Source organism: Plectrocnemia conspersa, unplaced genomic scaffold, assembly GCF_051122295.1.
Source record: "Plectrocnemia conspersa isolate PC_06_02 unplaced genomic scaffold, ASM5112229v1 ptg000014l, whole genome shotgun sequence".
NCBI classification, from domain to species: Eukaryota; Metazoa; Arthropoda; class Insecta; order Trichoptera; family Polycentropodidae; genus Plectrocnemia; species Plectrocnemia conspersa.
The window spans coordinates 10,020,024-10,033,070 of record NW_028277178.1 but is presented as its reverse complement, the minus strand read 5'-3'; the positions used below and the strand labels follow the sequence as shown (position 1 = coordinate 10,033,070).

Below are 13,047 nucleotides of genomic sequence, written 5' to 3'. Positions count from 1 at the left end.
TATATTGGTATTGATTATGCTTTGATGTATTCTAAACTAGTGGCTGATTCAGAGAATTTTCAGGAAATGTGTCTAATCAAAATATTTTTTTATTTATTTATATACATGTCATGAATGTTAACCAGCGACTATCGGGGGGGCAGGAACCAAACAAAACATTGGAAAAGAGCTATTAGAACGCTATCTTGATAACATTTAAAAATAGCTTTCAACGAGAATATACAATATTTGCTATCATTGAGGACAGAACGCTTTTAAAATTATTTTTGATTCAACTCCAGAGATGATTTAAAAAGGTACAAACAACACCGACCATCCAATGTGTTAAAATTAACGAATTATAATTTGATGATTAAAAAAGATTGTGACGTACGAAACGGGATTTTGTACGGGTTTTTTGTCATAATCTACCAGGAGTGCATAAGAGTGAGAAGGTAGCTGACAATTATTTTAATTATTGGGAAATCTATTTTTTTCAATTTCTGCAAATTATGTTTGGATATGAACTTCAAGAGTCGCGTGAAAGCATATTCAGAAGAAAAAAAACGCTTCAAACTACTGTTTTTGTACGGGTTTTTTGTCATAATCTACCAGGTGTATAGAATAGGTGAGGAGGTAGTGGAGCTAATAATTTATTTATTATTATATATAATTATTGTAAGTGTTACCAGGGCATTACGCTCTATCTGATATGGAATAATAGTATATATATATATACATATTCATAAAGCCTATTATTGCATAACCGCAATTCTTAACGGTTCCGACCAATCAGAAAAAAAAATTATTTATTTTAAATTTCCATGGAGACGCATGATCTTATAAAAAGGTTACTATGTACATAAATAAACAAAATACACAAGGCTATCGAATGCGTGCATAATGTTATTTTTAAGTTTAAGAGCTTAATTAATTATAAAATATAATTGAAATAATTCATATATAATAAAAAATATGGTCGATAGCGCAAAGACATCTGTTGATAAAAGTATTTTCCATTGATTTACCAATTTAATATAATTAATTGAATTGCAAATTAACCAGGTACGTGCTAACCGTAAACATGTTATCATTATTAGTATTATGTACGAGGATTGAAAGTTATTGTGGATCAAACCACATAAACGCTAATAAAACGATTTTTTTATCTTGTGACATTCTGGGATTTGTCATGGCGATCGCGTAACAATGATTATGAAGCAGGCGGTTATTTAACTGAATAAGTTTGGTTCCATTTCGGCGTAGTCATATTATTAATCGCTCATGGCTTCTGAAAAATAATTATGAACCATAAAAACTATGCACAATAATTAGAATCTAAGCACAATATTCCCACAGAGAAATGATAATGATATGTCATAATTTTTAAATTATTAATGTTATAATCGTCCTAAAATATCAGTCGTGGGCACTTGTCTTCTTTATTCTTACGTTTATTGTGCCATATGGTGATAATCAGTGACGGTTGGTGAGACAATTTATTATTTATAAACTCAATACTTTATTTATGCAATAATGTAAATTAAATATAATAAATATAAAAAAATGTTTTAGACCACTAGGTAAAACACTGCTCGAGATTCAAACTCATTATTTATGCAATATGAATGTTTTTATTCATTCTGTTTAAAGTTTATTTTATTACTTGCCTGTATACAATATTTTTAGTCTCTTATCTTCACCTATTGGACGTAATCTGTCGCCAGCACGTCGCTGTTTAGTTTATATTACTAGTTGAAAATAGTATAGTTTAAATAAAAATGACATGTGCAAATGTCACGTCGCTACTGTACACCGTTTGGAAGTTCTTTTGACAGACACGTGTATTTCCTGTTTTATAGAATAGATTCTGCTCTTTTTTATTTCATATGACAAAATGTTGGATTTCTTGTGAATAATCTTTAAAATAAATAGTACGACTAGAGAATTCAACCGATTTTGACCAGTCTAATTTCTTAAAAGTGTTTTTATACGTTTTAGTGCTACAGCGTTCGGCATCAGCTGTGGATAAAGGTGTCACTAAAATAATAATAATTCATTTTGCCACTTCGGAATATGTACCAATTTATTGTTTTGTATTAGTTGGGATGAGGCGTTGATGTTGGGTATACCTTTGCATAACAAAAAGTTTAATTTTCATAGGTAACAGTTAATTCGGATATCAACTTGTCTTTACTTAGCATTTTATAATTTATTTTAAATATTTTTATGTCTTCTCTAAGAAAACGCTGTCTATTAAAATTGTTTTGAAAGGGCAACAAAGAAACGCTGGCTTAAGTGTGATATCGGGAGACTACATTGAAGAAGTATACAAATATATTTTGTAGTTAGAAAGCCAATAAACAGAATCAAAATAAAAAAATTAAATATCCTTGAAGATCCAACATCGTAAACGAACAAAAATGTCTGAGGTGACGTTTTTAGCCGATGTGTAACCGGGACGTGTGCTAAGTCTACTGATGGTTTAAAATCTTTCTCGCTACAGAGTGATTTAAGCTTTCATCAACCGTCTGCCCTTTAGTGTCAGGAAATACCATATTATGTCACTTTTCCCGATTTCATTAATCATCAAAATATTCCTACTATCTCGAAATTATATTGAGTAAATTTTTATTTGAGGAAAACAAAGAAGGAGAGATTGCTACAGGAGCTAAAAAAGGTCATTTTAGAAAATTTTATTTATTTAGAGATGCTGCGGAAGCTAAAAAAATAAATTTTTGTTCAAAAAGGACAAATAAGAACAACATTTTTGAGGAAGATGACCCTTCTTAAATGAAAACGTTTGATCACCTTATTGTATGAGAAATGCGTTTTATTTTGACCGTCCGTCAGTTATTCGTGTTCTCTATGACACTAATTTATAGCATTCTTGAATTTGATTATTAATTTTGAGATCATATGTAACAAAATACTCATTTTTAATTAAAAATGTTTAAAAAACGAGTTGAAACGTAAAATAAAATATATTTTAATAAAAATATACTATTTGGGGTTATATTGAACATGCAAATTGTTATAATCAAAATTAGTATTTTAAATTATTTAAGTATGCGATATTTAAAGATTAAATTATATTTAAAATATCATTTGAATTTAGTGGATTTTATATTAAAATAAAAACTATAAATTTACTCATCTGGAAAACTCTGCGATTGTCTATGGTCGTTAACCTACCCGAATCTTGTCTCTGGCCTCTCTCTTTCGGCAAACTGTCAACGCCGCCGCCGCCATGGTATGTGCTGCCGTAATCCGTCTATATCTCCGACATTAGTTACCATCGAGTGGTTTATTTATGAAAATGCGTTTGTTTTGTTTTAGGGTAAAGTTAAGTGCTCCGAATTGCGGACAAAAACCAAAGCCGAGCTGACGAAGCAGCTCGATGAGCTCAAGACCGAGCTGACCAACTTGCGGGTCTCCAAAGTCACCGGCGGCGCCGCTTCTAAACTTTCCAAAATGTAAGATAATCTTAATTAACGTTACATACACATAATTATAATAATCAACCTTTCTCGCCATACATTTAATCGCATCGATACAGTTGTAGGTTATGTTTTTATGCTATTGTTTTATGCTCGGTTTTATCTCATTTCAGACGCGTAGTCCGCAAAGCTATCGCTCGCGTGTTCATTGTTATGCACCAGAAGCAGAAGTTGAATTTGAGAGGTTTCTACAAAAACAAGAAATACAAGCCTTTGGACCTCAGGCCCAAGAAGACCAGAGCCATCAGACGCGCGTTGTCGAAACGTGAATCACAGATTAAGACCCGCAAAGAGATCCGTAGGAACTACAGAAACCTCCCGCGTACCTTTGCTATTAAAGCTTAAGTTTATGATTCAAAATAAATTTTAAGTAAAAATTTCGATCGTTTTATTTGTTATTCAATTGGTGTATAGATTTTTCCTCAATATGTGTTTTATAAATTTTAACAATTTAAAGAAAATAACCGATGTTCCAGACAAAAGATAAATCAGATTCCAGTTAAAATCCTGACCTACATATGGCGAATAATTATTTTAAAATGGTAAATAAATTAAGTCTCGAACTATAACTTAAAATACTGCTGCATATTTTATTAAAAATCAACATTCCCTAAAATTCTGTGACACGTAAAAATATATATATGTATTATACACATATATATATATATACTTATTTACATGCTCCACACATTGATGGCATGAAGTGTATAATTGTCAATTCCATATTTGACGACTACAGGAGAAAAAAAAAACTAAATAGAATATGAAAATAGAAAACTAAAGGAAAATCTCAAGTTTGTGGTGTTTAATTGGATATTTTGAAAATAGCAATTATTTGAGTATGTGTATTTCTATTAAAGGTACAAGATGTCATTGTTTTACATTTTAAAGCCATCAATATGTAAGTATTAAAAAATAACTTGTGATATTTGAACTATCTTAAATGAACATAAGTGTTATATTGGGCACGATAATTGAAAGAGTAACCTTAAGTTCATGATCAAGACTCTAAGCACGATCACTTGTCATTTTTATTTATTATTTATACAGTATCAGCAGACAACGAAACCACTCACTTGCTTAACTACACTATGCCTAAGCATAGTAGTATCTAATGATTTTGCAGTTCTTAGATCATTCTTATCTGCTTATCTATTTTTGGTGAATGTATTGACAAAAATGACCTTTTATTAATGATGTCTTTTTTATATTATATATTAACTAGTATTTTATTTTGATTATTAGTATTAAGAAGAGTTTTTTTTTTATTATTTATTGTTATTCCTCATATATTTTTATTATCAAGTTTTACACTTTATGTGTTCAATTTTATTTATTTTTAAATCATGGTATAACTTTGATGTTGCAGAAAAACCATGGAGCATTTTATACGATTTTTAACGAAATATTTTGTTGTGACTAGTTTTATTGGGTACTTACAAGTATTAATTATGTATCCTCAAAACGGGAAAGCGTACGAAATTGCAGGTCATATAAATTTAAGGATAAGTAAGGCAAAAGAGAGGGTATAGTTAATATAGTAGAAGCAAAAAGAAACGGCTGTGGACAAGACAGTGGTTGCTGCAAAAAGATGATATTCGTAGTTCAGCTCAACTTTTAAGAGAGCTAGCAAAAGATCAAAGTAAATACAAAAAGTTACACAGGCGATTCAACAAAGAGACACTAAAATGAAGTGTGCAATACCAGTGAAAATAAAATTCGAGATTACTCTGTCATTTTTGGCATAAGGAAATAGCTATCGCAGTTTATTACATTTCAAAACCAACAATATCGAAATTCATCCCTGAAGTTTTGGTTGCAAATTATGATTAACTTCTGGATTATATAAAGGTAAATGTACTCAGGCAGTATCTCGGTTATAACTTGGCGAATGTTAGTTTTTAGGTATTCCATTGTTTCGGGTTTGTGAACTTTTCACGCAAAACACCCAATGTATATGTAACGAATTGCGCCGTCTTGTTGGAACCACGTGTCTTCCATAGCAATATCTATACAATTAACTGTTAAAGTCTGAACTTCATCGTTTTTAAAAAAGTAAGGCCCAATGACGCCGCTTGACCACAATGCGCACCAAACAGTCACTATTTGGGCATATAATAGTCCCTCGTGTCACATGAGGATTTTTCTCGCCCTATTTGCTTCAATTTTGCTTATTAACATACCAGAGAGGTGGAAATGTGCCTCACCAGAGAAAGAATTTTTTTTTGAAAAATCAGCAATAACTGCCTACTGCTCTAACACCAAATATGAGATTTAGTTCTTGTGTTATCTGAATTTTATACGGATTTAGGTGCAAGTCCAGATGCAAAATGCGTTAAAAGGAGCCATACTAAAAGCCCAAAAGCTAGTGAATCGACAATTCCAGGTCTTGGGTCACACTACATTTACAGCAGCAATATTCAACACTTCCAGTCTCTTCAAATTTTTTCACTACGTTGCGAATTGTTCGCTCAGTAGGACATTTTAAATTTATCTTCCTGTAAATTTCGATATATAGTTCGTACAAAATTTTTATTTCTGTAGAGCAATTTTAATGCGTTGAGCGGTGGCTAAGCGATTCACTTCGTAAATGTATTGTTGCAAACTAACATTTGACACTTTGAACACGAGTGATTATTGACATCTGTCTGATTTACAGTGCTACCAACATAGGACACTCGAATTGGATCAACTGTATTAGGTCTTTGAACTAAACTTACAATGGCCACGTAAACATTCGAAAATCATTAACGTTTGTTTCTGTAACCAAAATTACGCAACTGGTAGTAAAATACTTATACCATTTTTATGGTTTTCGACACACGCATTGTTTCGCGCACCGAATAGTATCGTATCTTTTATTGACGTTGGTAATCGACCACAATGGTTTCCCTTATAAAGAGAACCTGGAGACATACTCTTACTTCATTGAAAAGAGTGAACATTATTTTGCGAGGTTTAACAACATTTTCTCCTATTCACACAAGCTAATAATTAGACCAGTATAGAAACCAGACACGCTTTTCTAGAGGTAGCAATAAAGACTCACCACTGCGAATACTACCGTTTTACATTGATCTTGACCGTCTGCATAATAACCAAATGCACAACACTCGGTCACAATAAATTTTTCTAGGCGTTAGTGAATAAAACTCTATAATATTTATGTAAATGTATTATCTAATGATACAAACTTGTAGTTATTATTCTTAAAACCCTATAGAATAAAATTTAAGATAATTAACGTGAAAATGTCATAAAAATTGCAGCATTAGAACAAAGGAAGATATACTAGTAGTATCAGTGAAACAGGCAGGCTATGAATAAAATAAGTTTTTCATATTTTTATTCCATTTTAACGAGGATGATACCTACAGCCTATGAAAAAGATAAAGAGCGCATCAGAGAGATGTCGAGGAATCCAGAGGAGTAATCCTTTCAGTAATAATTTGTGACCATGTTAGTGCCTAGGCACTTTAGGTGTGTTATGAGTTAATACTATAAGTGTATAAAATCATTCTTAAAAATAGAGTTAAATAAAAGATATAATTAAATAAAAATTTTCGATAAGCGATTTATTGGTGTAATAGGCACTTTAAAATATTCATATACAAAAACAAATACTATAAATTAAATGTTAATAAGTTTTCCGGAGCACCATGAACATGGTTGAAAGTTATCTACGTTAACTTGATTGGACTCGACGAGGTGGCTCTCCTTTATCTCAGTGAGCAAATGGTTAATTTGTGCTGCTGTTTGAATTGTTTCAACTTCTGCATTTGGCTTTGGATACTTCACGCCGCTCTCCTTTATGAGCTGTTCGACCAACTGGCTCAACTGATCGAGTTGCTCTTTCAGATTCTCCTTCTCTTGTGCCAACTGATTTAGCTGAATATCCTTCTCGTATTCCCGCTGCTTCAAAATGCTACGCTGCCTTTGATAAAGTGCAATATATTCGCCAATGGTTTCGGTTTCGCCTTGAAGCTGTAGAACCAAATGCTCCAATCTCTGCTTATCGTCCGATAAATTAGCCATGTCGTCCATCAACTTTGTGAACCTCTCTTGCAATTTTCTCATAGCTTCTGTAGCGGGAATGTGCTTACTATTGTCAGATTTGGTAACCCTAAAAGATTCTTCGTTAGCTTCGATGCCCACATCTTCACTTTCAATCATTTTAACATCAACATCTGTCGTTTCTTCGTCGAACGAAATGCCGTGTTTTAATATGATCTGCATCAATTTCTCATTATTTTCATTCATCACCTTCGAATGTTCTTTGAGAAATTCCAATTCTATTTTTGTTTTATCAGAGGAATGATCATGTCCTTCGCAATTGTTAGAGATATTACTGTATTTCTGAGCCTCTTTTTCTAACATACTAGATTCAGCTTGCAATCTGATCATTTCTTCGTCTTTAGCATAAAGTTTAGATGTGGTGTCTTTCAACTTTTCTTCATTGTCTGCCATCGTCAGTGTCAATGTTTTTGACAAGTTTTTTTCGGCTTGAAGGAGCTCGGCTAACTCTAATTTGCTTTCAGTCTAAAAAAACAATATTATAACGTTAATTATAATATATAATAAATATAGTGTCGTATTGGAAGTATACAATTACAACTGAAAATTAGTAATTTTTGAGATTTTTGTGTGAAACTAGACAGAATGCTTATTGGTTCTAGTTAAATCAACTTTTGCATTTGAGTTTAAAAAAAAATGTATTACGCAAACAATTAAATTAAATAGTATTCAGAAAAACAGCCTCACTTAAACATAGATTTAAATAAGTCAAACAAACCATTTTTTTATAAGCTTCTTGTAGACTCTCCAATTCTGACTTTAATTTTGTATTTTGCGTCATAGCCTTTTGCGCTGCAATTCTGTCGCTTTCAATAGCTGCATTCAATTTTGCAATATCCATCTTCTCTGATTGCATCAAATTAATAGTACTAGTCAACTCTTCAATGTGATTATGGTTAATCTTAATTTGACCTAAATACGATTGAAGAGTTGCTTCTTTCTCTTCTATGGCACTCTAAGTGATTAATAAAATTATTAAAATAACTTCAAGCAAGCTTAATTATTGTATTATTCATTACCTTCAAATTTTGATTTTCCTCTCCCATTTCTTTAACGACAAGTTCTATTTGAGCGATGTCTTCTGTTGCATCTTTGGCTTTAACTTCAGGCTTTGCAATCGTCGTAGTTTGCAATTGCTTCTCTAGAGAGTCCATCTGTTGCATCAAATTCGATTCTCTGTTTATAAAGTTCTCGTTCTCGAGCAAGAGAGTTTCGTGCTTTTGACTCATAGATTCCAATTGATTGTTGAGTTGCTGCACGTATTGTTGGTATTGAGCATTAGACTGATTTTTTTCCGAATCCAACTCCTTAATCTTTCTGCCTAATTCTTCAATCTGATGTGCTAACATTTGATTCTGTTCGATCAAGGAATTGCTTTGCATTTGAGGATAACCTTGGTTTAACTGTTGGAATCTCAACTCAGCGGCGTTCACGTGAAAAGTCAGTTCTTCTATTCTACTCTTCAGTTCGTTATTTTCTGAAATCTTGTTACCGATCAACGATTTGGTCTCCTGTAGCTCTTCTTTCAAATCTCTGCACTGATTTGCATGAGTCGATTCTACATTTTTATATTTAAAGTTTTCTTCCAATGCGGCCGACATGTGATGCTGCATCTCTTCGACTTTCTCTTTTAAATTTGAATTTTCCATTTCCAAACAAGATGCCCGGTGTCTCGAGATGTTTAACCGATCGTTGATGTCACTGTTTATATTTTGAATCTTTGAAATCGCCGCTTCTAACTCGCCGACTTTGGATGATAGATTGTTTTTTTCTGAAACTAGGAACTCGACAGTTTGCATATGGAACTGCAGTTGTTGTTTTAGCTTAATCGCTTCAGAGATCGGTATGACTTCCTCCATAGCTTCATCTTTAAATATTGCTGGATTTGCATAGTTCTGCTCCTGCACAATGCTCCCGTTGATTACAAAGTCTTCAGAGTTGCTTTGCATAGGAAATAGTGCTCCGGCTAATGGAAGATTTTCGGGCGTGTTAGAATTTGGATATTGTCCTTGAAAATGAATTGGCTGATCGAAGAAATTTTCCGGCGGTGTAGCAAGCGATTTACCATTTGTTAATTCACTATGAATATTGTTATTTTGAGTCATAGATGCAACGGTAGGATTGAATATATTTTCATTAGTGATCGGCGATGAAGTTCCATTATCAGTAGCTTTGTTTGGTTTCTTTCTTAGTTTGTATTCTTCCAACTAAAAAAATAAATAGAGAAATGTGAGAATAACTGGTTGAATTCAGATGATATACTCTGGTAAAGCTAAGAATGTATCAACAACTGATTTACCAAGTTTTTAGTGAGGATAAGTGTTATACAGTAAATATATTTTATTTTAAGTATTAAGATAGATAATAGTGAAAAATAGTTATGTTTTATATAGGAATGTATTTGATGGGGGTAAATTGTTTAATAGAAAACATTTTCTTGATTGCAGTGAAAATAATCAATTTGTGGTTAATTTAAGCAAAGGCATTCTAAATTTGTATAAACAAAGCAATTTATTACTACCTTATTTTTACAATAATAATAAATTAAAAAATGAATATTAAAAGAAGTAAATCTCAGATTTTGAGTATGTTAATTATTATACCAGCACTGTATATGTATTTATTTAAAGGGAAACATCGTTAAAGTGATTAAAACATAATATCGAACAGATTTTTTACTGAAATTTAATAGTGTCATTTTCTTGACGAATCCAATGCAGTATAAATGTTTATAATAATTAATTTTATAATGTATATAAATGTATTTTTTAAAGATTTTTTGTACAAAATTTTATTAAATTAAATTGGAAATATTTAATTGGAAGTGTGCATAGCGTTTCACCAGAGTGAAATTTTCCATAGCCCTTGGACGTATTTTATCATTTTAATGACTTTAGTAATGGTTTAAGGATTACCTTTTTCTTTCCGGCTGCCAAGCGTTGATGGGCCCCTAGAGGCGGCGCCTCCCGAGGCCCCGGCGTAGCCATCGCCACGTCAAGTGTCACCCGCTGGATGACAACACAAACCTTAACGCTACAAATATCGACCATGTACTTTTAAATATATTGTAATTAGCTAATTATTGTATAATATATTATAATAAATGCGCATAATACATAAACATTTACTTTATCTATTTTAATAAAAGATTTTAATTTTAACTTTAATTGGGGTAATACCGAATAGATTAATTATTTTTTTAACAAAACTGGTTGTATAAGATTTATAAAAATCTGTTATTAAAATAAGGTATATTTTACAAAAAATCTTTGCCATTTATAGCAAAAAAATTGCGTGGCATAGTCAAATCAACCTAAAAAAATCGAATTAAAAGCGATTGCCTAATCCTACTACGAATTTTAAAGAAGCAACAACTGATCTTGAATCTCGGGAATTATAATTATTCAAACGCTCACAACTTGCAATTGATACTACAAGAGTTTAATGAATCTTATATATAATTGTTCTATTCTGCATAAATGCTTAGTACTTTATCATTATCAACATAATAATCAGTTTACGAATCTTAAAATTTAAATTCTTATTACATAACAATCACAATTCAACGAATAAACGAAATCATTAAAACCACCGAACTCAACAACTCGAAATTTGAGAACGAAATGACTGAAAAACACTTCCCAAAAGAAAACTCTTGAGTATATAAATATTTATTAGAAAAGGATAATTTATTATGAAAGTTTCTCACATTTTATTACTACAATGCATTAACGGAAGTGCTAGTTTAAAACACTCTTCCTAGTTCCGTATATGTACCTGTTTTTTTCTTAAAATACGAGACATGTAAAAATAACAAGGAACAGTCAGTACTGTAGGGGGCCATTTATATATATTTATATTTAGGTTTTATTATGGTCAAAACTTGGCGGCACTTTGGTAACACTGGCGTGACGGAGCTCTTCTCTTGGCTACTCTGGCGGGCGCGCATGCCGGTGCGAGCCCCGCGCACCGTTCACTGTATGTAAAGAATAAATGCATACTGGCGATTTTCTTAATAGCATCTATAGATACTATGCGCGGTTAAAGCACCAGCGGTTATTTTTTAAAAAAGAAAAACTTATTTTATAAAATAAAATAATGTGATTTGAATAATTTATTTATTGTTAATAATAATTATTTCAATGACAACCAAACACAAAATTCGAACAGTTTGATTTATAAAACAGATTTACAATTTACATTCCATCTTTCATTTGTATACAGACCATCTGCTTAATTTTAACGATCGGATTCATTCCATTATTTTAATTCTAATTGTAATAATTCTTAAATTAAATTACGACTAAGACCATTGATGGCATCTAAATTAAAATTAATCGCAGTTATTTGTCAATACTAACACTATGTGTGTGCGATAGAATTAACCCTTATGATAATATTTTCACATACGCTTTTGAGTTTTTTTAAATACATCTATTAAATTTTGCGCGATGTACAAATTGAGAGTGAAAATCTTAAAGTGATGTTAAATGTTTATCCTTAATCAGTTTGCTTGGTCTTCTAAAGAGGAATGCATCTTATATTACTTTCGGATTCAATGTTATACAGTAGATCAATTTCCCCAAATCCACAATTCACAAAGACTGACAAAATGATGAGTACAGGAATACAAGGTGACCCAACGGATTTGAAAGTAAGGAGTAAAATTGTAAAATAATTCTTGAGACGTTTCAAGTAGACCATAGATATAATTAATTATAATTATACAAATAAGACAGATAAAATAAAATAATATATCTAATGAAATATTTTTACAGATCTAGCTCACCAGGATGGCATTGGTGGAACATAGAGAGAGAGAGAGAGAGCAGTGGCTAGAGTAGTAGTAGTATATACAGCCCAACAAACTAACATCAACAATATATTAAAAACAAATATTTTGGCTAATCTGGCCTTTTCATCACTGAATTAAATTCGCTATAGTTCAAACATAATTAGGCTCATTAATACCCTGCATAATTCACAATCATAGTAATATTATTTATATAAATATTTAATAACTTCAAAGTTTTATTAAAATGTTGGAGATTATCTTATTGAGATGTATGTATGTTGGAGATTATCTTATTCATAGTACACATTTAGTCAATTTCGGTATTATATTTAAATATTAAAATATTCGCTTTTATATACATAGTAATATAATAAAAAAGTCTAAATACAATATTTGTTCTTATGGCTCTCATTTAATAACTAAGATGCGATAATTAAAATACAAAACGAGGTGTATCATTTGCACTAAATATTTGATTGTTTTACACTTACTGTAAATAAGATCTAACACTGATTAACAATACGTTAAATAAATGGAATGCATTAAATCGTTTTTTAATCAGAACGCTTTAGGTTCTTGATTCAGCATTGCTTCATTTGTCATGTCGAACATCTCAAACTGATCTTGTTCAATCGGTTTCTTTAGCCATTTACCGAGATTCGCTTTCAAAAAAGCGTTGAAGAGTTCAAATTTGGAATT

General features: G+C 31.5%; 3 protein-coding genes across 5 annotated transcripts in view; 1 reads left to right on the top strand and 2 right to left on the bottom strand.

Moving 5' to 3' along the window:
- Nucleotides 1-3,183: 3,183 nt before the first annotated feature.
- RpL35 (Ribosomal protein L35) lies at nucleotides 3,184-3,856 on the top strand. The gene is made up of 3 exons (XM_088204087.1): nucleotides 3,184-3,232; nucleotides 3,319-3,455; nucleotides 3,593-3,856. Exons 1-3 carry the CDS (start codon nucleotides 3,230-3,232, stop codon nucleotides 3,822-3,824), a joined length of 372 nt encoding a protein of 123 aa, XP_088060213.1. The 5' UTR covers nucleotides 3,184-3,229; the 3' UTR covers nucleotides 3,825-3,856.
- Nucleotides 3,857-7,028: 3,172 nt separating this feature from the next.
- LOC148226183 (Golgi matrix protein 130 kD) lies at nucleotides 7,029-10,582 on the bottom strand. Its single transcript, XM_088204971.1, has 4 exons — nucleotides 10,469-10,582; nucleotides 8,573-9,760; nucleotides 8,272-8,508; nucleotides 7,029-8,018 (listed from the first exon to the last, which is right to left on the bottom strand). Exons 1-4 carry the CDS (start codon nucleotides 10,538-10,540, stop codon nucleotides 7,110-7,112), a joined length of 2,406 nt encoding a protein of 801 aa, XP_088061097.1. The 5' UTR covers nucleotides 10,541-10,582; the 3' UTR covers nucleotides 7,029-7,109.
- A 1,075-nt stretch (nucleotides 10,583-11,657) lies between these two features.
- Adar (Adenosine deaminase acting on RNA) overlaps nucleotides 11,658-13,047 on the bottom strand; it is a 28,817-nt gene continuing 27,427 nt past the window's right edge. For all 3 annotated transcript variants that reach the window (XR_015812214.1, XM_088203516.1, XM_088203517.1), the window contains one exon: nucleotides 11,658-13,047. Coding sequence is in view for 2 of the 3 variants with exons in the window: in XM_088203516.1 (XP_088059642.1) it covers nucleotides 12,907-13,047 (141 nt within the window). In the remaining variant the exon portion in view is untranslated.

Bases quoted from the DNA above. Each gene is read 5' to 3' on its own strand.
- RpL35 (XM_088204087.1), top strand. The intron at 3,456-3,592 runs GTAAGATAATCT...ATCTCATTTCAG, and splicing joins GCTTCTAAACTTTCCAAAAT to ACGCGTAGTCCGCAAAGCTA.
- LOC148226183 (XM_088204971.1), bottom strand. From the start codon at position 10,540: ATGGCTACGCCGGGGCCTCGGGAGGCGCCGCCTCTAGGGGCCCATCAA. The intron at 9,761-10,468 runs GTAATCCTTAAA...TTATTTTTTTAG, and splicing joins TGGCAGCCGGAAAGAAAAAG to TTGGAAGAATACAAACTAAG. The intron at 8,019-8,271 runs GTTTGTTTGACT...TTGTTTTTTTAG, and splicing joins AAGAAGCTTATAAAAAAATG to ACTGAAAGCAAATTAGAGTT.